The sequence below is a fragment of the Schistocerca cancellata genome, chromosome 2 (assembly GCF_023864275.1).
Source record: "Schistocerca cancellata isolate TAMUIC-IGC-003103 chromosome 2, iqSchCanc2.1, whole genome shotgun sequence".
NCBI lineage: Eukaryota > Metazoa > Arthropoda > Insecta > Orthoptera > Acrididae > Schistocerca > Schistocerca cancellata.
The window spans coordinates 604446576-604472379 of NC_064627.1; the positions used below are offsets into that span (position 1 = coordinate 604446576).

The window sequence follows — 25804 nt, forward strand, 5'->3', positions numbered from 1 at the left end:
TGTTTTGGTTTCTGTTGCCGACTGTCAAATGCATTGCATTGAAACAAGCGTTCAGTTCATAGTGCTGTGGAATGGGGGAAAAAACCAGGGACATTCAGCTGAGTTGTAGATTCCAGGACTTCATTCGTGGTTGCTGAGGCCTTCAAACTGTTGTAGTTTTCGCAGATCGTGGAGCAGCCGTAAGGGAAAGCCGGGTGGCAGCCGCTGAGTGACCTGTGGCTCGGTGTGTGTGTGTTGCAGGAGTGACGATGATCGGCGCGATGCCCGCGGTGGCGGTGCGCCACGAACGGCGCAAGCAGGAGAAGCGCGCCGGCGGGGGCGGCGGGGGCGGGCGCCGGCCCAGCCAGCTGCAGCTGCAGCTGGCCGCCCTGAAGGGCCGCGGCTCGCCGCCGTCGCGCGCCACCTCGCCCTCGCCCTCGCCGCAGAGTCCGCCCAGCGTGCGGCAGCTCGACGACCCCTTCTCCAGGGAGATCTACGTCTGCGGCAAGGTCTCCTGACATCCACTTTCCTAACAACATTTTATTTGCACCCTAAGACCAAAAAAAAAAAACACGACCCACTACGAAGGAATTATTTGAATGGGACCAAAATCGGTAGATGTGATGTACACGTACAAACAAACATATGATTACAATTTCAGAAAAATTGGATGATTGATTGTAGAGAAAGGGCTTTACAAACTGAGCATGTCAGTAACACATTGGTCCACCTGTTGTCCTTATGTAAGCATTTATTTGGTTTCGCATTGATTAGTAGAGTTGTTGGAAATCCTCCTGAGGAATTTCGTATTAAATTCTGTTCAAATGGAGCGTAAGATCGTCAAAATGCCGTCTTCGGCCTGGAATATCATTGACTAGAGTAGAATTACCTTCAGTGGTGAGTCCCCCTTCGACATCAACCCCGATGACCAACTAAGGCATATCTGGAGGGTCCCCAGACAGCGTGGGATACCAGCCCGACTGTCGCCTGGGATATGGCTCGACAACCAGGACTGAAGATCGGGGGGTGCTATTCTTTTCATAGCAGGGCACATTTGGTTGTCATCTGTGGCACCCTTTTAGCACAGTGGTACGTCGACGTTATTCTACTCCTCATTTAGTTTTCCTTCATGGCAAGCCAGCCTGGGTTTTCATTTCAGCAAGACAATGCCCGCCTGCAAATGGCGAGTGCTTCTACAACTGCTCTTCATGCTTGCCAAACCCTACCTTACCCAACAAGGTCGCCAGATCTCTCCACAGTTGAGAACGTTTGGAGCATTATGGGCAGGGCCCTTCAACTGGCTCGGGGTTTTGACGATCTGACACGTCAGTTGGACAGAATTTGGTTCGATATCCCTCAGGAGGACATCCAACAACTTTACCAATCAATACCAAAGCGAAAAACTGCCTACATAAGGGCCAGAGGTGTATGAACTCGTTGTTGACCTGCTCAATTTGTGAAGCTCTCTCTCTTAAATAGTTCATCCAATTTTTTGTAACTGTAATCATTTTCTGTCTGTACACGCACATCATATCTACTAATTTCCGTTCAATTCGGTTATTTTTTTCTTAGAGTGTATTTATTTGTAGGGTTATATGAGCAGACTAAATTAGTGCATCAAACCCTTAGTGTATGTACTATTATTTATTTATTTCAAAAACTGTATATCCTATAGCGAGTGATTCACTTGGAGGTGCGACAAGTCCAAAATACAGTTTACAAATATTATTTCAAATATTACTACGATGTACATGGAATATAAGAAATACAAAGTAAGTAAATGTTCAGTCAGCAAACTACAGTACAGAAGATAATGAACACAACACAATGACAACAAGGAGTACAACATGAACAAATAAGAAAGGTAAACAAATGTTTCAAAGAAATAGAGACTTCGTACAAATATAGAAACACCGGTAATAATAAAAATAATAATAATAATAATAATAATAACAGTAACAGTAGCAACAATAGTAGTAGTAGTAGTAATAATAATAATAATAACAATAAATAGATTCTACTGAAAAACGTTAGAGTATATTGCATTAAATAACTGTATGAGCTATAGTCAAATGTGTGCTGGCTTAGATTTTATCCCACTGAACCCTCTCAAATTTCAGCAACAATATATTACTGCGGATCGTCCACAGCTGGTGATTTACGAACAATTCATGCAAATTATTCCTGTCGATTTACACATCCATTACATTACACTGTCTGATCAAAAATAGCAGCAAACATGCATTGTCAGACATAAAGCTATAATGGTGACCTGTTTTGGCCCTACTCCCAAAGCACTGTGGGAAACTAAAGCTAGCCGCTTTCACTCATCAAAGATGGAACTTTCCTGTAGAGCATATCTATGTCACAGCCCTCCACGGTGCTACTGTCTACCATAAAATCTATGAGCATCTTGTCAAGCCCCAGTAAATTCTAAAAACCTATACTAAACCCGTGTTGCATCGTGTGCATCCATATAGAAGGGCCAACAGGAAATGTAAAACATAACGCCGCTAGTTCGAATATGTTGGTGGCTGCTTCCAAACGGTCCAAATGGTTCTGAGCACTATGGAACTTAACATCTGAGGTCATCAGTCTCCTAGAACTTAGAACTACTTAAACCTAACTAACCTAAGGACATCACACACATCCTTTCCCGCTGCAGGATCCGAACCTGCGACCGTAGCGGTCGTGAGGTTCCAGATTGAATTGTCTAGAACCTCTCGGCCACAACGGCCGGCCGCTGCTTCCACTCAAGAAACTTTAAAGTAATGCTAAAGAGTATATGAATAAAGAGAATGGCTCATTGGCGTTGGCGAAGCACTTCAGGAGCGAGCGGCATTCGTAGTGTAACATCACAGACAGCATGTGGTTGTTGCACTTTGTAGACAAAGGGTGATTGTTGTCAAATTTAGAGAAAGTGGAGAGTTTTTGCTCTTTAAGAAAGGACAGAAGTGTTCAGACCGGTTTTCTGGCCCCAATTTAGCGATGTCCTCCTTGCGAGGCTCCTGTGTCGCTTTGATAGAGTGAAACTACAGTGCAAAGCTAGATAATGCTACTCTAACACTCACAAGACACGCAAACAGATTAGAAAACTTGAAATTTATGCCCTGATATTCAACACAGACAATAATTAAACTGCTGCCACTAGCTTCAAATTAGTAGCAAGAAATAATACGATTAAACAACGTGATCTAAACAAAATTGTTAAGGCTTTCGTGGCGGCCACTTGTTGACAAACTGCCTATTGGCTTCTGTCTCGGGTTCTTCGGCCGACGTTCAACACCTGGAAAGTGTTCTGAGGAGCAGTGGGTACTCCACAAGCTATATTAGAAGTGTAACAGAGCCAAACACTCGGCGAAGTAAGGAATCAGAAAAAGAAATGTCGGGTACGGCCTTTCTGCCATACATTCCCAGAGTGACGGACAGAATCGACCGTATATTTCGCAAACATGGTGTGAAGACGATTTTCAAACCGACAAGGAAGATCAAAGAGTGTCTTAGATCGGCAAAGGAGAAAAGGGACCCACTTGCAATGTCGGGAACATACCGTATACCATGCACATGCGGAAAAGTTTATTTCGGAATGACTGGACTATCAGTCAATACCAGGATCGAAGAACATAAACAACATTGCAGGTTGGGGCAGGTGGAGAAATCGGCCGCGGCAGAGCACGCACTGAGTGAGACCGACCACGTAATAAAATTCGCCGACACGGAAGTTCTGTCTGTGCAGAAGCACTGTCACACGCGCTTGTTCAGAGAGGCTGTAGAAATACAAAAACACGCGAAGAGTTTCAACAAGAAAGAGGAAAGTCTCAAGGTAAACGGATCCTGGCTTCCCGTACTGCAGCGAACGACCGTCGCAGGTAGCAAGAGGAGAACCGCACCGGAAATGACCGAGGCGAAGCCCTCGGACGTTGGCGCGCCAGGTCTGCGGCCGCGAGCTCGGCTCCCGGCAATGGAGTGTGAAGCTTTGACAATGCCAGCCACTCGTGCTGGCGAAACGTCAGTAAAATCATTAGATGAACGTCGGCCGAAGAACCCGAGACAGAAGCCAATAGGCAATTTGTCATGATCTAAACAAACTATTTAGGCGACGTCTGCTGACTACTGCTTACGCCAAAGACGAGCACTATATTACAAAGTCGGACTTCGTGACCCTAAAAATATTACTAAACACTACGCAACACAGATAGTTGATAAGAAAACACGTAAATTAAGTTCTGTGTACAAACAAGGTATAGCTGCTACTGACAGTGTTCGCTGTCTTGTACAGGATTGCTAACAACTCCAAACAGCATACATCAAGCTCCATTCTTCATAAATATTGTGTAAATATTGTCTTTATAACGCATAATTTTTTAAAATCGTTTAGCTGCAGTAATATGAGCTTGGAGATGCTGAATTTTAGAAATAATAGTATTAGGTGGATTTTGGAAACTTCACCTGACCGTTTGGAGTTTTGTTACGATACATCCTATACCTCATTGCCTATAAGTTAAGAACTCAAGTTTCATAAAAAGTTTGTTAGAGAAATTTTTGAACTTTGTTCATTTATGTTATACTACTACAAACTTTGGGGTTATTATCAGCCTATCATTAATTCTTCTTCTTCTTCTTGTATAGGGTATCTCCTGACCACGCTATTTCAACAGCACAGTATTTTTCACTTTCGTTGCGCCTGGGCTTTAACTTAGCCCAGTACTCCCACATTCACTTCTTGTGCTGTTCCTTCCTCACTTCAGCCAAGCTTTTTGTTTTTGGCGGATTTCGGGGGCGGGGGGGGGGGGGAGAGGTGCTGTTGAAATCTCCGCTTGAGCGGAATGTGTTTATGGCTGTCCTCCCATGTTATGCAGGTCTTTTTCTATCTCTGTGAATCACCTTTCTCTGGTTTTCTTGTTGAGAAAGTAGAAGATCCGATTGCTAAACCTTGCAGGACTCATACAAGCAACTGGTCCATAGAAAATAATTCTCTTCCTGCAAATTGTGTCTGTGATCTTTCCTACATGTATGTAGAATTCATGATTGTCCCGTCTCCTGAATTCACCATTTTCTTTAATTGGACATAGGATTTTCCTCAAGATTTGTCATTCTCATAGACACAATTTCTTAGTGAGAGCTTTTCTATCCATAGCAAGGCATTCTGAACTGTTGAGGGTACAGTTTGAATTATTATATCTGTAATTTACGTAAAATAACTTCAAAGATAAAAAGCTTTTCTGCCTTCTGTGCTTAGTAGTCTTCAGTTATTTTTTCCAATTTAATAAAACCAACTAATAATAGTATCTAACATTTTGTGAGTATTATTTAAGGGTGAAAGACTGAAAATTCATCATGAAGCATATAGGACCTCAGGTCGTATTACTGTGTAGTATCGTTGTACCTTGGCGTTAACTGATATTGATTTGTTCTTGTAGACGCTTTTGGTTATCAGCAGTTGATGTGCTGTTTCCATTTTCCTGATCCATCAAGCAAAGGTTTCTTTCTCAAACGTGTTTGACTCCGTCCTCCCTCCTTGATATTAAACTTCTCTGTCCATCTGATTTCCCCTTCTTGTAGTGCTGGTACTCTGGGGACTGACTTCAGTTTTTTCGAAAGGTATGTGGAGCTCCTCACCTTGGCTGCTTGTGTCTTCAGTTCATTGATTTGTTCTGCATCTGTGTCTAGTGACTCAGAAGACATTTTTAGGTCACCTGCAGAAGTCAGGCAGTCAACTGTTAAATTCATGTTTCTACAGCCAACTCCAAATCCATTTTCAACATTTTTGTCACTCATATCTTTACACAGCTCTCGAATCACTTTCTCGTGTACAAAGTTAAAAAGTAGAGGTGGGTAGTGTCCATGTTCTTGGCTGACTACTGGCTTGATTTCAAAAGCATCTAAAATCTCTCCTTGTAAACTTAACTTTGGTGGTAATGTCACTAAGATCCTTTCCTTTGGTCTGTTACCCAAGCCAGTTTCTCTCAGGATTTCGAGAAGAATCATAAGCCGTTTTTAAATTATTGTCACTATGAATTTCTTACTTCTACGTTTCATATAAGAGATAACACATTTCATGCATAAGATCCACGATCTGTTTGACACATGAACATTCTTTCCTGAATCCTCCTTGATATTCTTCCAGCTGTAAGTCCAGCTGTTTTTTTGTATCTAAAGTTCATACATATATACCCAGCGGTCATAAGCCTTGCAGACCACGTGCTGCTTCAGCAAACTGCTTCCATTCCTCTCTGTTTCATACTGGGTTCCTTCAGGGCTACCAGGTCCTTCACCAGATTGTCCATCCAATGCTGCCTCGGTAGTCCTATGGGGCACCTGGTGTTTGCCCCAAGTGCTTTCTTCACCCGTCTTTCTGCTGGCATATGGAATAAATGGTCTGCACACTGGAGACTTTTGCTCTTCTGCTTCTGTAGTATTGTTGGCTGTTGCATCAAGAGGTAGAGTTCCTCATTCTCCTCTTTCGCCATTCTTCCATATCTAAGATCAGTCCCCCATATCTTCCTAATTACTCCTCTTTCTAATATAAATAGTTCTTCCATTTCTCGCTTAGTCTTGTTCCAGCTTTCTGAACTGTACATGACTGCTGGGCATGTCAGTGTGTTACATATTTTCATCTTAGTAGTCGCTGATATTGATTCTGAGCTGAGCATCTCCCTGAGAAAACACATGCATTTCATTCCCACAACTTTGCTTTCCTTGATGTCCATTTCTATATTGTTGCTGCTGGTAAACCAAGACCTCAAATATTTAATGTGGTGAGCTATCTTGAACTTCACACCATTTATAATTGTAACTGTATATAGGTCCCCATCAGGAAATTTTCATCTATTTCTGAAAAATTTGGACTCCTTGTTGTGCTATCTGTCAGACAGGGGAAGCAAATAATTATTTGTGGGGACTTCAATGTAGATTCTCTGAAAGAGGGTAATAGGAAAAATGACCTTGAAGTATTACTCGGTTCTTTCAATTTGACACCCGTTATTGATTTTCCTACTCGGGTGGTAAAGGATAGCAGCTCACTGATAGATAACTTCTTTATAGACCAAGATACGTTTAACCAGATAAATGCTCAGCCTGTTGAGAATGGTCTTTCTGATCATGGTGCACAGCTAGTTACAATATATGACATAGCTCCATTCAGCAATACTAAACAGTCCTCCAAAGTAGTACGTTCAGTCAACGATTTAACAATTGCAAATTTCAGGGAAAGCCTACAGCAGTTAGACTGGGATGAGGTGTACCGTGAACCTGATGCCAATTTAAAATATAATTTATTTCATGACATTTTTGTAAATGCATTTGAAAACTGCTTCCCCAAGAAAATAGTTAAATATACTCGTAAGAAACCTTGTAACAAACCATGGCTTACTAAGGGTATAAAAATATCTTGTAACCAGAAAAGGGAAATGTATCTGACAACAAGAAAGAGTAGTGACCCAGAAACTATCAAACATTATAAAAACTACTGTGTTATATTAAGAAAAGTTATTAAAAAATCCAGAAGTATGTGTATCATGTCTGAAATCAGCAACTCTGATAATAAAATTAAAACAATTTGGAATATTATTAAAAGAGAAACAGGTCAACCAAGAGCACAGGAAGACAATATTACCATCAAATTGAATGAAAACTTTTTGAACAAAAAGTCAGAAGTTGAAAAAATTTTTAATAATCATTTTCTAAATGTTGTGGATGTAGTAGGATCCAGGTGTTCATTAGAAGATGCTAGGCCTCTATGGATGAGGCCATACCTATGCAATTTGATACAATTGAAATCTCACCCACTTCTCCCTCTGAAATTAGGAAAATAATAAACTTGCTTAAAAGCAAAAATTCACATGGAATTGATGGCATTTCCAGCAAAATACTAAAAGCTTGTTCTCAACAGATAGGTAAGATTCTCAGCCACCTGTGTAATAGCTCTCTGGAACAGGGCATTTTCCCTGATAGACTGAAATATGCTATTGTTATACCTTTGCATAAAAAGGGGGATAGATCTGATGTCAACAATTACCGTCCAATCTCCCTTCTAACAGCTTTATCCAAAATTTTTGAGAAAGTAATGTATTCAAGAGTAGCTTCACATATCTGTAACAATGAAGTACTAACAAAATGTCAGTTTGGTTTCCAGAAAGGTTTTTCAACAGAAAATGCCTTGAAACTTCCTGGCAGATTAAAACTGTGTGCCCGACCGAGACTCGAACTCGGGACCTTTGCCTTTCGCGGGCAAGTGCTCTACCAACTGAGCTACCGAAGCACGACTCACGCCCGGTACTCACAGCTTTACTTCTGCCAGTACCTCGTCTCCTACCTTCCAAACTTTACAGAAGCTCTCCTGCGAACCTTGCAGAACTAGCACTCCTGAAAGAAAGGATATTGCGGAGACATGGCTTAGCCAAAGCCTGGGGGATGTTTCCAGAATGAGATTTTCACTCTGCAGCGGAGTGTGCGCTGATATGAAACTTCCTGGCAGATTAAAACTGTGTGCCCGACCGAGACTCGAACTCGGGACCTTTGCCTTTCGCGGGCAAGTGCTCTACCAACTGAGCTACCGAAGCACGACTCACGCCCGGTACTCACAGCTTTACTTCTGCCAGTACCTCGTCTCCTACCTTCCAAACTTTACAGAAGCTCTCCTGCGAACCTTGCAGAACTAGCACTCCTGAAAGAAAGGATATTGCGGAGACATGGCTTAGCCAAAGCCTGGGGGATGTTTCCAGAATGAGATTTTCAATATCCTTTCTTTCAGGAGTGCTAGTTCTGCAAGGTTCGCAGGAGAGCTTCTGTAAAGTTTGGAAGGTAGGAGACGAGGTACTGGCAGAAGTAAAGCTGTGAGTACCGGGCGTGAGTCGTGCTTCGGTAGCTCAGTTGGTAGAGCACTTGCCCGCGAAAGGCAAAGGTCCCGAGTTCGAGTCTCGGTCGGGCACACAGTTTTAATCTGCCAGGAAGTTTCATATCAGCGCACACTCCGCTGCAGAGTGAAAATCTCATTCTGGAAACATCCCCCAGGCTTTGGCTAAGCCATGTCTCCGCAATATCCTTTCTTTCAGGAGTGCTAGTTCTGCAAGGTTCGCAGGAGAGCTTCTGTAAAGTTTGGAAGGTAGGAGACGAGGTACTGGCAGAAGTAAAGCTGTGAGTACCGGGCGTGAGTCGTGCTTCGGTAGCTCAGTTGGTAGAGCACTTGCCCGCGAAAGGCAAAGGTCCCGAGTTCGAGTCTCGGTCGGGCACACAGTTTTAATCTGCCAGGAAGTTTCATATCAGCGCACACTCCGCTGCAGAGTGAAAATCTCATTCTAGAAAATGCCTTATATGCTTTCACCAATCAAATTTTGAATGATCTGAATAACCGAACACCACCCATTGGGATTTTTTGTGATCTCTCAAAGGCTTTTGATTGTGTAAATCATGATGAAATTCTGCTAGACAAGCTCAAGTATTGTGGCATGCGTGGGACAGTGCACAAATGGTTTAATTCGTACCTGACTGGAAGAGTGCAGAAAGTTGAAATAAGTAGTTCTCATAATATGCAAAGATCAGCACATTCTTCAAACTGGGGAACTATCAAGAATGGGGTTCCACAAGGGTCAGTCTTGGGTCCTTTGTTGTTCTTTATATATATTAATGACTTGCCATTCTATATTCATGAAGAGGCAAAGTTAGTTCTCTTTGCTGATGATACAAGTATAGTAATCACACCTGACAAACAAGAATTAACTGATGAAATTGTCAATACTGTCTTTCAGAAAATTACTAAGTGGTTCCTTGTAAACGGACTCTCACTGAATTTTGATAAGACACAGTACATACAGTTCCGTACAGTGAATGGTATGACGCCATTAATAAATATAGACCTTAATCAGAAGCGTATAGCTAAGGTAGAATATTCCAAATTTTTAGGTGTGTCCATTGATGAGAGATTAAATTGGAAGAAACACATTGATGATCTGCTGAAACATTTGAGTTCAGCTACTTATGCAATAAGGGTCATTGCAAATTTTGGTGATAAACATCTTAGTAAATTAGCTTACTACACCTATTTTCACTCGTTGCTTTCATATGGCATCATATTTTGGGGTAATCATCACTGAGGAATAAAGTATTTATTGCACAAAAGCGTGTAATCAGAATAATAGCTGGAATTCACCCAATATCATCCTGCAGACATTTATTTAAGGATCTAGGGATACTCACAGTAGCTTCTCACTATATATACTCTCTTATGAAATTTGTTATTAACAACCAAACCCAATTCAAAAATAATAGCAGTGTGCATGACTACAATACTAGGAGAAAGGATGATCTTCACTATTCAAGATTAAATCTAACTTTGGCACAGAAAGGGGTGAATTATACTGGCACTAAAGTCTTTGGTCACTTACCAAATAGTATCAAAAGTCTGACAGATAACCAACAAGTATTTAAGAAGAAATTAAAAGAATTTCTGAATGACAACTCCTTCTACTCCATAGAGGAATTTTTAGATATAAATTAAAAAAAATATTTAAAAAAATAAAAAATAAAAATAAAAAACACAAAAAAATGAAAAAGTTGTTATATTAACTTAAGTATGTTGTTAAATTTAATTAATTATGTCATGTATTGGAAAATTTGAATCGTTCCACATCATTACGAAATATCATATTCATGATCCATGGAACTAGTATTAATCTAATCTAATCTAATCTATCTCAAGAAATTCTTACTACTCTGATCTTCTTCCTAACTGCACGACCTCCATTTTGTCTTGTCTCACCTTTAGCCCAACCTTTTGCTCTAAATGTACCTTTTCTGGTAAATTTCTTTCAATTCATGGTTATACTGGCTTAGCAGTACTATATCATCACCATATGCCAAACAACTGAAATTACCATTCATCTGTAAACCAGCCCATTCCTGTTGCCTACATTCTCATATTACTTTCTCTAAGGCGAATTGAACAGCATCCCTTTGTCTGATACCTGCCTCACTGACGTGACGCCGGCCTGTGTGGCTGTGCGGTTCTAGGCGCTTCAGTCTGGAACCGCGTGACCGCTACGGTCACAGGTTCGAATCCTGCCTCGGGCATGGATGTGTGTGATGTCCTTAGGTTAGTTAGGTTTAAGTAGTTCTAGGTTCTAGGGGATTGATGACCACAGATTTTAAGTCCCATAGTGCTCAGAGCCATTTGAACCATTTTTGAACTGACGTGACTCATCAGAAATGCGCTGGTGCCCTTAAGCCATCACCATTCTCACTCACTTCTCAAGGATTCTGAAGTCAAAAAGTGCATTGTATAGGATATTCCTGTGGATGCTGTCACATGCCATGTGCACATTGAAAATCGATGAAGAGACAAGTTCTTTGAAAAGAAGTCAGTAGGTTATTAACAGAAGAGAACAGCCACGATGATTGTTTATATCCGCTCTGTGACCTTTCTTATTAAGTGGATGAATCAATGCGGAAGGCTGTCCACATGATCATGGAAGTTTCTGTGTCGCAGATGTTGCACATTATCGCAGTTAATCATTAACCTTGGTTCCTGCATCCTTACACATTCTGGCAATTATTGAATGTTCCTTTTGTATCTCGTTATTGTCTAGTGAATGTTTAATTTGTTCTCTTGTTAGAGATGATGAATCATGCTGGGCAAGTGTGCTGTTTTCGAACGTGAAAACTGATTTTGAAGCCCCACAACTGAGGAGGAAGTCGAAAAAAAATTGCCTGGATACGAAAGTTATAAAATGATATTATAGATTCGTCTTCAGAAACTAGCACATGTACATGAGTATGTTCTGCATGATTAGCATATGAACTATGTCAGCCAGCAGCTCCACGGTCAACATCGATAGCACAGCACAGCACAACCTACTGGTAAAATGTGCCTGTGCCTCTCATTATCACTATAAACCAAAGGTAATGGAACATTGTGACTTGAGCACTCATTCTGCATGCCTTGCACATATATGTGTAACTGTACTGTCAAGCCAGTGATTTTGAAAGAGGGTGCATGATTGGTATGAGTGAATGTGATGCATCCATCCAGGAAATTGCTGCTTATTTGGGATGAAGTGTTTTGGTAGTGCAATGGATGTGTGCATAATGGTTCAAGGAAGGTCACTGAACATGATGAGATGGGCCAAGTTGTACCACCCAGGCCACCCCACAAGGAGATTGATACCTCATCCAAATGGCATTGCAGAACACATCTGTGTCCTCCTTGGCTCTGGTGCAATGATGGAACAGTGTAACACATCGTAGATGCCTTTTGCCCTGGCCTGCCAGATCACCAGCCTTGTCACCAATTGAAAATGTCTGGGATATGCTGACATAATGGGTGCAGTGCTGTGACCCTGTGCCTACTAGGCAACAGAAGACACGCTGGGCAGAGGTGACTGAAATGCTAATCATTTCCGCAGAACATACTAATTTACATGTCCTGTGAATATGAATGTCCTAACACTAGTCATTCAAGGTGTTCTGTTTTTTCTGAACATGAATGTATTAAGAAGTACTAGCTTGAAACCCTATGGAATGACATGTCCACAGTTAGAGTTACCACTTAAGACATCATGGGTCATGCAAGATGTAAGCGAATTTACAACTTACTCTGAAGTGGTATAGTTGCCAAGAGAAAATGGTTATTATACACAAATCATATTCAATTTTATTGGAAATAAAACATTAATCCCATATTTGTGGGATGGCTTGCTTTCTTGTTCTTTGTGGGGGGAGGGAGGTGCAGATGGGTGAGGAGACCCATCATTTTTGGGCAGCAGGTGCCCCAACTGATCTAAATGCACCACTGAGTTTGAAAGTTATTGTACAAATCCTTTGCATGGTATGTCTTAAGATGTGAAATGAGTCACTTAATGAGCTATTAAGTGTCCACTGCATTTGATTGTAAACCCATTGTCACATATCATGTTTGTCTGTATATGATGCTTGAGTGGAAAACCACAGTCAAAACTTAACATATGTGGAACCGCCTCAGTCATTGTGCTTGACATGTAAGCTACTGACTATTCACCTTTCAACAGCTATAGGAAGCATTGCAGACAGGTGGCTTTCAGACAGCCCTGGCGAGCATTAGCACCAGACTCATTTCCACCTCATATAGCTATTGTCTACAATTCAAGTGGCTACTACTCTGAATTTTGTCAGGAGATCACAGTAATGTGTGTAACAAAAGATGGAATTAACAAAATGCATTTTTCTGCAGAAATCAGCACAGAGAGATAAATAACAGTTTTGTTAGCAGCCAGCCGGAGTGGCCGTGAGGTTCTAGGCGCTTCAGTTTGGAACCGCGTGACCGCTACGGTTGCAGGTTCAGATCCTGCCTCGGGCATGGATGTGTGTGATGTCCTTAGGTTAGCTAGGTTTAAGTAGTTCTAACTTCTAGGGGACTGATGACCTCAGATGTTAAGTCCCATAGTGCTCAGAGCCATTTGAACCATGTTTTTATGTTAGCAGTATCTACAATGCCATAGTTTCCCTGGGAAGGATGCAGTGGATCTTGAACAAACTGTAGCTGCTATTTAAGTACTGCAGTCTCAAGATATCATAAATAGGGAGGAATTTTAGGGGAGTTTAATGGCGTTTAGTGAGCAAATAAATCATTATGATCGATGAACTGACATTTGATTTATTTGAAAAGTCTATAAGCACATCTTAATGCATATATGGTTGAGCTGACCAATATATATCTTCAGACCAGTTCTTACACTTTTCAGGCACGTAGAATACACCAAAAGAAATGCATTGCAAAAATTTCAGCTGCTAAGGCACACAGAAAATATTTTTTTTTTAAATGTTAACGTTACTCATGTTTGCCCTATGGAGATCTGATTATAACAGTAGTTTGTACAGCTCTTGTTTGTCTACAATTTCCTTTCTATCTCAGAATATTTTGTTTTCAATTGCTCCCATTTGTCACACAGCCATCGGTTGCCATCCTTTACTTTTCATATTTCTTCATCATATTTAAGTTGATTTTCAAATTATCTTGTTCACCTTGGAGTTATGATACTTCTTCTGAATTACTGTAGACACAAGGCTCTGTTTCTTCTTTTGGCACTTTTTCTGCTTCACTATCATCCCAAATAGTTTCCTTATCTTCCACTTATTAACTCTCAACTTTGTTCAAGCTTCTTCATGTTTTTAGCTCTGTCTGCTTCCAAATCCTCCCAGTTACTTCCCAGATCTTCCCAATCACTTTCCATATATGCCAAAATTTCTTCGATCTTCTCCATGGTTTCCAAGCTGGCTTATTGTCCTCACAAAGCTACTTCATCATTAAGTGATGCATTGCCCATATCTTCCTGTGAATCTTCCAGACCTATTTCAAATATTCTTGGACATGCCAATTCCATACTCTTCTTCTGCTTTTTTTCCCCAAATCTTAACACTTTCTTTAGATTTCCAGTCTCTAACTCAACATTTTCATTACATAGCTCCAGTCTTCCTTTATTTCTCTTCAAAAAATCGATTCCCACTATGACATCTGCATTCAAATCTTCTACTACCAATAAACATAATTCCATTTCTCTCACTTGACATTCCCCTACCTCAGCTCCCCCACTTACCAATATTTCAACACATGTTGCCAGAAATGCAAAAAAATTGATAGCTACTATGACATCTGCATTCAAATCTTCTACTGCCAATAAACATAATTTCAATACTCTCCCTTGATATTCCACTACAATGGCCTCACTTATCAGTGCTTGAACACTTGTTGCCAAAAATGCAACTTTCCAATTCAGGTTTGTTATGACTAGTATCTTACATGAATTAACAACTTCACAGTTCTTACAAGTTTCCCTTGAGATCACTGTAGCCTCAATTTCTAATGCCATCCTGTCCTGCACATAATTGAAATATTGTTAAATAATTTATGTAATAAAAGCAGTTACAATTCTGTTGGTGGACACCTACATAAAATTGATAAAAATAAATTGCAGAGCATGGGTGCAAGAACTGTTTTGTTAACACCACTCATTATGAAAGTCGGTACTTGTAAATAATTCTCATCTTTCTGTTCTTTGTAGTAGTAGTAGTAGTAGTTGTTGTTGTCATTATTGCTGTTGTCTTGAAAATAAATGGTCCTGAAAATAAATGTTAATAATGCAAATCAGTTGTGTTCTCAGAATAATGTATTCAAGTATAAATACAATTTCTTTAAATGGAACACAGTTCAAGTCTTTTTACTAAGGAGTCTTCACTTTTAAATATCCAGAAAACAATTTTTCTTTATACAGTAAGAATGTAACCCAAAAAGGTACAGTATTGGTTTTGGATAGTCTTTCATAATAAAAGAAGATAAATAAACATGACGTAAAAATATTCATCCCCGAACATCACAATAAAAAAATAAATTCACATTGAGGAAATATGGATAACCAATGTTACAAAATATTATAAGAACAAAAGATGTGCTGTTTTGAAGAATTGGTTAGACATATCACCATCTACTATACTTCAGAACCGCACAGGTGTAGTCTTGTTATAACTTGCAGTGTCTACTGTCATTACCATTTTGACTTTGCAAAATTTTACTCAAATCTGAACCATTTGATTCTTCTCCAACAATTTTTACTGAATATCTTCTCAATCTATGATATTTATGACAAAATTGTTCTTTCTTTTCTTTTCCATTATTTGAATCTCTGTGAATACAACATAAACTCTTCTCCTTGAATGTATCTCTTGCCTTCTTTCATCTCTATAATTTTCTTTCCCAGTACATAATCTCTCATGTTTCACATCTCTAAGTCTACTAGAACACATTTCTGCCCTCTCTTATAACTGATATTCTATTCTCATCTTTCCCTGTCTCAGTGCACCTTAAGTGTTTCCATATTTCCATTACCATTCCACTGTAAATTAATTTTATTAATCCATTTCCTATTCATATTCCTCAGCTGCTTTCCTAAACTGCTATTTTTCTGTATGTGGAGCAGGTAGCTGCTCTTCTACAGTACTCCCTCGTGAATCTTTTCTGGCCCTTTGTTGATGTTGATTTTTAGGATAACTATTGCCTCCTTGAAATTGATGTTTGTTTCTATTCCAGTCATGCCCAAATGTATTCCACGGACTTCTTGATCCCATATCTTCTTGATTCAGTGGTTGAAAATTCCTTTGCTGCTGCTAAAACCATTTTTCTGGTGGAAAGTGGTCCCTATTATGGTTTTGATTCATTCCACTTTGACAAAGATTTTCCAAATCTTTGAGAGTCAGTACGGATTGTTACATGGTTTGTCTTCTGCTCATAATAGCAATCAGCTGCACATGTTGCGCTAACTTTGGATCTGTATGCAAACTAAGCCTGCTATTGTTGGGGCTGTGACAAAAGTAAGTTCTTCTGGCAGTATTATCTGCACCTGCAACGTGTTCCGTATCTACGAATGACAACTGAAATTATCACTATTTCTCCATTATTATTTTGTTGTGTGTTCCAATTAATTTCTACAAGTTTTCCTTCACATCCATAAACTTCTTCTGCACAATGCTTTCCTGTTTAATATTACTTATTTCTATGCACTTAACTTTATCGTCAATTCACATGAAATCCTTACTCTGATGAAACAACTTAATAATGTAGTTTTCCACTGTGCCTTGTAACTCAGTAATCTGTTCAGCACACATTTCAAGTCTCTTATCTTGATTGTGCAGAATGCCTGTTATGTCCTCAATTGATGTTTCAGTATCATTCGTCAGTTTATTTTTCTCTTGAGCAACCTTGGTGTGCTTGTTACCCTGTTTTTGAATTATTCTTATTGCTTTGCCCTGTTTTGTGCAGATTCTTCCTGTTTTCACATATATTCCTTTAGTTTTCATACAGTTTCTACCTATTCCTCTCTCAGTTTCATAACTAATTGGAATAGTAAGTGGAATTGGTCATTACCAATCATGTCCATTCTGAAACTCTGATATCTGTCTGGCCAGTGGCTGGCATTACTTTCTGTGTCACTGCATCATTGTCATCATCCATTTCTTGTGGAAGCATAGGCTACTCTCCTGCTGTATCAAGTCATAAATTTACACTCTGGGATGTTTCTTGTGCAGTTGATAGGATGAGGACCTGCAGCTTTCAGCTGCCTCTATCCAGTCACTTGCTGTGTGCCCCAGTCTTAACTTCTTGTCCTGGAATTGCCTCCAAGATCACTAGATTTCATTGTAGTCTGCCGTTCTACCCACACTGCTCCCAAGATCACATTCTCACTTTCTGGTGTTGTAGCTATGAAGAAAGGAACAGGCGACTGCCTGCCTGCTGGCTGCCATTGAGCTTGCATCATGCTTGGAATTAATTTTGCACCATCAGGCTCCTCCATCATCCTATCCAATTCTTGTGGAATCATTCACAAATGTGATCATAGCATGTAATATTTCACTCTCAATACACATTTCATCATTTGCATTTACTTTTCTGTTGCATGATCTTCTGTGTCTGGTTTCTGTAACTTTTAATTTGGAGGTCATGATAATGAACCAAAAGTTTTCCTTTCTCATATTGCCTATTCTCCTCCAATAAAAGTTTCAAATACAGTTCTTTTATAGATTGTATAATATATTTTCACTACTTCAGTTGCCATTTACCAATTCAATGCTGTTCAAATACAACACTGTACATGACCAGAACAAGTATCTTGTTTATGAATTCATCACACTTCACAAATGCTATGTTTGTTAGTGATTACCACTGTGTTACTGTTCTAAATGTTTGCATGTGCAATTTTCTCAGAATATTCCACTGTTCTGAATCATGGCATGGGGAGCCAAGTATAACACATGACTGTAATTAGATAATTGTTTGTCCTTGCAAGGGTACGCTAGTATAATGTACTTGCTGTTGCTTAATCTGTCTTCTGTGACAAGCAAAACAAGTATATGAATATGACATATCTGTTCTTTTAGACATCTCCAAAAGGACAGACACCACACTTTCACATAATTCATTCACCTCGATGGGCTGTGAATCCACCTTCTTCATGGTAGATGCAAAATTATGTCTGACCTGCTGCAAGAACCTCCAAATATGAGCATGAAGCATATGGACAGGGACTGTGGTGCTAGGGGGGAGTGCAGGTTGGCCAAGAAGCAAGCTGAGACAGTCTTCACAGTTTTGGTACACAATGTGTCCAGGTGGCACAGTGGTTAATGCAACTGCCTAGTAAGCAGGAGATCCTGGGTTTGAATTCCAGTCCTGCACACATTTTGACTTGTCACCACCCATTCAGTGAAAAGTCCCAATGCAGCTGACAATAATAGTCCCTTTTGTTTCCTTTCTCTTCCAGCCACCTTCAGTTTACATATAAAGTAAAACAAACACTGTCATTATCTCACTGAATAATGGAAAACATAGCACTAAGTATAAATCATTTATACAGTGGACCATAATAATGTTGGCACTTTAAACCTAGTTTAATCTGCTTACAGTCTCATCTGAAAATTGTCAATGTCTGTACACAATGCTAATTTTATACCTGTTTATATTATTTAATCTGGCTGCTTGTTATATTCAATCTGACCACATTTCAGAACTGTGTTGAACTCCAAATGAAAATTATTTATTGTACCTACACCATAAAAACAAATGAATTTAATCAAATTAACATGAAGAGCTGTCTGACAGAAGTCTGTGGTAACTCCAGTGGAGGAATTAGTCTGTTCTTCTGTTACCCTGTGATTTCTTGGCATTGTGATGGGTTATATCATTATATATGTACTGAAATTAGTTGTCCAAGATCTCTGTTTAAAAATATATGAAATGCCTACAACAATTTCCTTTTATTATTCTCATTCAGATTTCACAGTAGTTGTGACACCAACTATAACCTGACACCTTTTACCTGATTGTGCCATGTTTGTTCACTCAGTCAAAACAAACTGGTTCACATAATCACATGTTGGTTCTTTCTTGTAATTTCCGCATACATGGTCTGGCAATTGTCTCTTACCACTCTCCGCAGCTCTCTGCCATCTTCTGCGCATATTTGCCACCTTCAGGGTGCATATTGTACATCTTCAAAGTGACACTCCTGATATCATCCTGACTTTATCCATAGTGGTTGCCACATCTTGCTCAGTATGTGTCTTTCTGATCCAGTACTTACACTGTCTTTTTGGGTTCATTTTAGATCAATTACTACTTTATGTGGGACTTGAGCTCAGGTTTGTTTTGTATCATTCTTTACATTTGCAAATTTCTATTGTTTTTCAATAAATGAAGCATAATGTAATGAGACATTAGAGTTTGTCATAAATATCAGCTCATTACTGTTGTAAAGAGGAAAAATTGAATTCAAAGCATTGTAAGAATGGTTTTTGGAAACAATTATCTCTACTGTGTGTACTTGGTAAACTTTTTCTCATTTTTCATCCAGTTATTGTCTCTGAATGGTTAACTGAGTCAAGATTTATGGCTTTTTATAAGAGTACTTCTACCTTCCAACTTAGACCAGATGATGGATATGCTTTATTGCTGTCATTTGATCATTATGACCAGAGAAACAATTTATTGAGTTCTCATGTGTATTTTATGAAAGAGAGTTACCATATTGTGATCTTCATATATGAGGGGTATTCAATAGTTAATGCAACAAATTTTTTCTCAGTGTATCTTGGTTGAAAAAATGTGGAATCTGTTATGTAACATTGTAGAGTATTCCTGCTTCAACCCCTACAGTTTCACGAAGTTCCAATAGGTGATAGCACTATACATAGCTTTCAAAATGGCATCTGTAACGGAGGGGGATTCCAAGCAGAGATCAATCATTAAGTTTCTTTTAGCAGAAAACCACGGCATCACAGATACTCATAGGACCTTGCAGAATGTCTACAGAGACCTGGAAGTGAACAAATGTATGATGAGTCATTGGGCAAGGCATCTGTCATCACCACAACAAGGCTGCACAAACCTGTTGAATCTTCCATGTACCAGCCAGCCAACATGACTGTGGCTCCTGCAATGCTGGAACATGCAGACACTCTCATTCAAGGTGACTGATGGATCACAATTGCCGGCCGGAGTGGCCGTGCGGTTCTAGGCGCTACAGTCTGGAACCGAGCGACCGCTACGGTCGCAGGTTCGAATCCTGCCTCGGGCATGGATGTGTGTGATGTCCTTAGGTTAGTTAGGTTTAATTAGTTCTACGTTCTAGGTGACTGATGACCTCAGAAGTTAAGTCGCATAGTGCTCAGAGCCATTTTTTGATCACAATCAAACACCTTGCTGTCCAAGTGGACATTTCTGTTTTTAATGCTGACACACTTTTCCACCAGTTAGGGTTCTCAAGGACGTTTGCCCACTAGGTTCCTCACCACATAATAGAAAACCATGGAGAGCAACAAAGGACCATCTGTGCAAAATTGCTTGCACATTACAGGACTGATCATGACAAATTTTTGTTGAACATTATCATAGGCAATGAAATATTGATTCATCACTTCTAACTGGAAACAAAACAGCAATCCATGGTATGGTGGCACACCACCTCTCCTCCAAAGAAAATGTTCAAAGCCACACCCCCAGCCAGTAAAGTCATGATGGCATTCTCCTGGGACTCTGAAAGCATTATTCTGTTCGATGTCCTCCCTCATACACAACAATCAACTCTGAAGTGTATTGTGCTACCCTCATGAAATTGAAGAAATGACTTCACTGTGTTCATTGCCACCTAAAATCAGATGAATTACTCCTTATGCATGACAACACATGGCCTCACATGAGTCTGTGCACCCAAGAGGAGCTCACAAAACTTCACTGGACTGTTCTTCATCATACACTCCACTGCCCACATCTCACACCTTCCGACTTCCATCTTTTCAGCTCAAGGAATGATGCACTCCACGGGAAGCAGAATATGGATGATTGGGAGGTTATTGATGCAGCAAGATGGCTCCAGTGTCAACAAGTAGAGTGCTATCATGAGGGCATACAGCCCCCCCCCCCCCCTCCCCCAATAAGGTGCATAAGGCAGTTACACTGAACTGAGATTATGTTGAACAATAGGGTTTTGTAGGCAAGAGAGTGGGGAATAAGATTGTATATTGGAATCCCAAATAAAACCAACCTGCTTTCACAAAATGTGTTGCATTACTAATTGAATTCCCCTCATACAATAACTTCACAATTATTTCTACTAAGTATTATTTTTACTCTCTACAATGACCTGAAGAAATTTAAAACATCATCTCCTATTGGGGGCCTGTACAATGTCACAACAACTAATTTGTGCACTTCCAAACACATTAAGGAAGCACAGCACTTGTTCACTGTTACGAAAAAAGGAGGTAAATTAAAGTTTTCATGTTAGTGACAAGGTCATGAAGTATTGAGCATGAACTCTGGTTAGAGGAGAAAACTGACAGTGTCCTTTTCATGAAGTATTGAGCATGAACTCTGGTTAGAGGAGAAAACTGACAGTGTCCTTTTCACATGAACAAAGGAACTCCATCACAGTATTTGTCTTAAGCAACTTAGGGAAAGTGGAAAACTTTTATCTGATGGTTAGATGGAATTTGAAATATTGTCTCTCCAAACATGTGTCTAATGTCTCACCAATGCACCAGCTTGAAAATAGTCATTCAGTGCAGTACTCTGCTAGGTCTAAGGCCTACAGCTATATTCCATGTTTCATAAATATAGCCATTTCTCCTTTCTTTTCATTTCTGCAATGATGTAGTACTGCAGTTCAGTGTCCACATTAAACTTCTGGTTCCCTCTACATCTAGCTGGGTAAGTCAATTCAGAGATCAGAGGAAGACAAGCAAATATCACTTCCAATTGGAGCATGCCAAATAAAGATTTTTCATGTTCAAATCAAATTTCTTTCAGTGTGATTTTAGGCTTTCCCAGCATACAATTATCTTAAAATGTATGCAGGTTTTCAGTCAGGTGGTGTCACCCAAATGGCATGATATTTTGACAAACTTAGAAGTGCCTCCACTGCAGCAGTAACATGAGCTTGTTGGAAGCAATGTATAAACTGCAGACTGTGATTCAGAACATTCCATAACACTTCTTCCCCAATACCTCAGCAGTTGAGCCATGCCTGGGCAGCTTGGCTCATGATCTACAGCAGGGGGAGGGGAGGGGGGAGTAAATAAGAGTGGAAGCAAAGCAGACATCAGGATCACCTGAAGATGGCAACTGCCAGAATATCACACCGCTTGGATGACATCACTTTACTGAATACCTGTGATCATTTCAACAACTTTTATGTTGAAGGCAACTTTACTTTTAAACTGACCCTAGTATAATTCAAGGCATCTTTTAAAATTAGCTTTCTGTTTATTAGGTCCCATTTAAAATATATGAAGTTTTCTAATTCAGTTCTAACATATAAAAAAGAATATGTTATATAAAATATATGTTTCTTTTGCAGATCATTTGGTGTGTTTGATTTATAGTTGTTTCAGTTTTAGCAATCTCTTTAAGCAAGAGAATGCATATATTGATTATCTTAAACAATTTTTGTCATCAGATATGAAGCTTTGTCATAAATTAAAGCTGAAGCAAAGCATTTCATTTATTGATTATTAAAATACTTAGAGCAATGCCTAAACCTATATTTATCGTATGTGTTGACAGGTATCTATTCTCCACTTGTTGGTGGTGTCCCTGCTGCTGGGTACAGTTTTGCTGATAGTTGGACTAGTCCAGCTGAAACCAGGAGCAGATGCCTCCGACCATCGATATGCTCTGCTTGGTGCAGGAGGAGCTCTAGTGGTGATTGGGGCCATACTAACATCAGTGCGCTGTCGACTGTTACCGTGCTATGAAGCCACTTCTGCTTCACATGAGTGTATACAGACACAACATTCACAGCTAGAGACACAGCAACAAGAACAAGAATCTCAGCTTCCAGAACAGAATGAAAATAATGAGACACCAGCTGTGGAAGACAATTCAGTTGTTGTGGAGCAACACCTCAGTATGAGTGGAGGTTCTCATGGCGCCTTCCTCTCATCTCCCTCTGAGCATGATGCACTGCTTATTCCCACTTCATCTTCTCAAAACACCGTTCATGCCGTATCTCACACTCCTTCTAACTGCAACTGTGATCCTGAAAAAGCTTGCACTACAGTTAGTAACTCTTAAGGGGTGTCATTGTTCCGTAATACTCAGAGCCTGGTCTCTACAGCTGGCATATGTGATTCTGAGATTTGGAAATGAAAGATACAGTATGGGAAGAAAATTAAATGCTTCTCTGTGTAGCATAACCTACAGTGTTCCACTGAATCCTGACCATCATTAAGTTAACTTCTACTTTTTCTGAGTAGAATTTAGCTCAGATACAGCAGCACTTTACAAACAAACTTTAAAAATATTTTTAGGGATTGAAATTGTAAAATGCTGTCCACAATCATTGCAGATTGTCTCACTGTCCATACTTCATGTGAATACCAGTGCTCTTTATTTATCAGTATTAGCATTAGCAGTAACTTTCATTAATGGATAATTTCATATTATTATGCTACACCAGAGTTTGACAAGAAGTATCTACATTACTTAACCAAACTGGGAGTTATGAATCCCATAACTCTGCAAAAGAACAATGGCATATCTTAGTTTTCATATATGCCAGTTGCAAAGAACCATCATGACAGTGCCTTCTAGCACATCTTCTTCACAGCAGGCACCATGACACATCCTTGAAAATGCATACAGAGAGATAAAAGTATGCTCTAAGAAGTATCCCACTGTATCAAAAATTGTGGTTATGTACACTGCTATGCATTTTCATTTCTTTTCATCTTTCTCTGTCTTTTACTGTCTCTCTGTATCTCTAACTCTCACATCATAAATTTATTTGAACCTCTCCCATCTCCTTCCATTTTCACCCACTGACTCAGCATAAGAAATGCATTCTTCTATATGTCACTCATCATTTACAGATTTGTTATGCTATCATAGATTTCAATATATTTCATGTACTGTAACATCACACTGTAATGCTTCAAAAGCACTGTTACAGAAACATTCCCATCATACAAAAGATATACTTTTGGATGCCTTGAAGCTTGTAAACTCCATAAAAGGAGGTACTTAAATACTCTGTATAGTACATTTTATAATTATAAATTTTAAGATTAAGATTGATCGCAATTAAAACAACTTTATAAAATATTATTTACACAAAAATTGTTTACAAAGATCAGCAGTGGAATATATCTTTACATAAAAAAGTTGTATAAATTACTGAACTGCCTACTGCAGTCAAATATATTGTAAACCAGGTGTAAAAAGCAACACATTGCAAAAAAAAAACAATTGTGCTGTTTTCATGCTGATTTATTTAGTCTATAAAGTCAATTTCATTATATAAATAAATATGCAACAATGCTCAGTTGTGTTTTCCACTGACTAAAATCATGCGCAGTATATGGCAAACATACTAATAGGTTAAGAGTGTAGAAACAGGCACACACACAAATACAAGAAACACGTTTTCCACAAATTTGATATCACTTTATAAAGAAGTTCAAGGAACCTTGCCAATATTCTTGATCTGGATCTTTCCCATTTCATCAGTCTCTTGAAATACCATTAACTGTACCACCATTTACCAATTTACAATTTAAAAAAATGGTTTCTGTTGTATTCAGTGTGTCATTGTAAACTGACTGACCATTCAAATAACATTCTTTACCTCTGACAAAGTATAGGTAAGCTGTAAGTATCTCAGACCAAAACATTATTACATGTGAAAGTATAACTTACGTTATTAATTTGCAGTGTGAACTTGTTTGGTAGACTGCAGAGCTGCATTTATGGGATTATGGAAAAATATGAATGACAAAAATTTGTCTTTATAATGAGCACAAAGAAAAACTCAAGCCAGCGAGATTAATAAGTTTTTATCAGGTAATGAAGATGCTTAAATGGTAACTGAAATCTGTTACAGCATTAAAAATCCCAGAAATAGAGCTGAGCTTTGTATATAGAATAGAACTAACATTGTTCTTGGCATATCCCCTCTCATCATTTGGTCTATGTTTGTACCTTTATTTTACAAAATTTTCCTCTGTCACTTCTTGTGTATAACATGATAGCACTTGCAGTAAGAAGAAGGATAACAAATTTTATTAAATTCGATATACTCCTATTCATATGTGACCTTTACAGCAGCCTACCAGCACTGCTATTCTATGTAAATGTCATTTGTCCACTAAACCAAGGTGTGAAAAATATCATACGAGTGCAGATGCATATGTTGAAAAACTGCCTGACATTTCTAAAGGACTCTAGGTGACCAACATTCTACTTCATTAAACCACTTGTTTGTTCCATTTGTAATTTTTCTTCTGTCACCATGCTGCATCACAAACAATAACTACAAAGCGCTATATATTAGCTTTTTTTCAGACATCAAATATGTTCATGATCCTGTCCATTTTAACGCATAATCTGTTACTAACACTATTAATGACAATAGTCAATTTTATTAGCTCTGTGTCAGTCTAGCCATGCACTTGGGGAATGGTTCAAAATTTTGCCATGTTATCTTCACAAGAGAAGCAATGATGGAAACATTACATAACCACAGGTGATTTATGTAATTGTTATAATACTGGAGATTCAGCCTGCAGATTTTTTGGCATGCAATGTTAATCGAAAACTACCCCTGATTTTATGGATAAAATTTATATTGAATAGATTCTTTTGGAACTGAAATTACAGTTTTATTTCGGTATAATGATTCTACCATGAAGGACCATTGTTGGATTTCCCACTATACTTTAGGACATGTACATATTAATGATTTAGCATTTATATGAATACATAGCAGCATGCAAACTATTTTGAGAAACTATTTGATGATCACTTCAATGTATCAGT

General features: G+C 39.1%; 1 protein-coding gene across 1 annotated transcript; it reads left to right on the plus strand.

The window, feature by feature from the left end:
- The first annotated feature begins 260 nt into the window (after positions 1 to 260).
- On the plus strand, positions 261 to 25647 carry LOC126156999 (uncharacterized). Its single transcript, XM_049916346.1, has 2 exons — positions 261 to 488; positions 22553 to 25647. The coding sequence occupies exons 1-2, from the start codon at positions 261 to 263 to the stop codon at positions 23060 to 23062; spliced, it is 738 nt and encodes a 245-aa protein (XP_049772303.1). The 3' UTR covers positions 23063 to 25647.
- Positions 25648 to 25804: the final 157 nt, after the last annotated feature.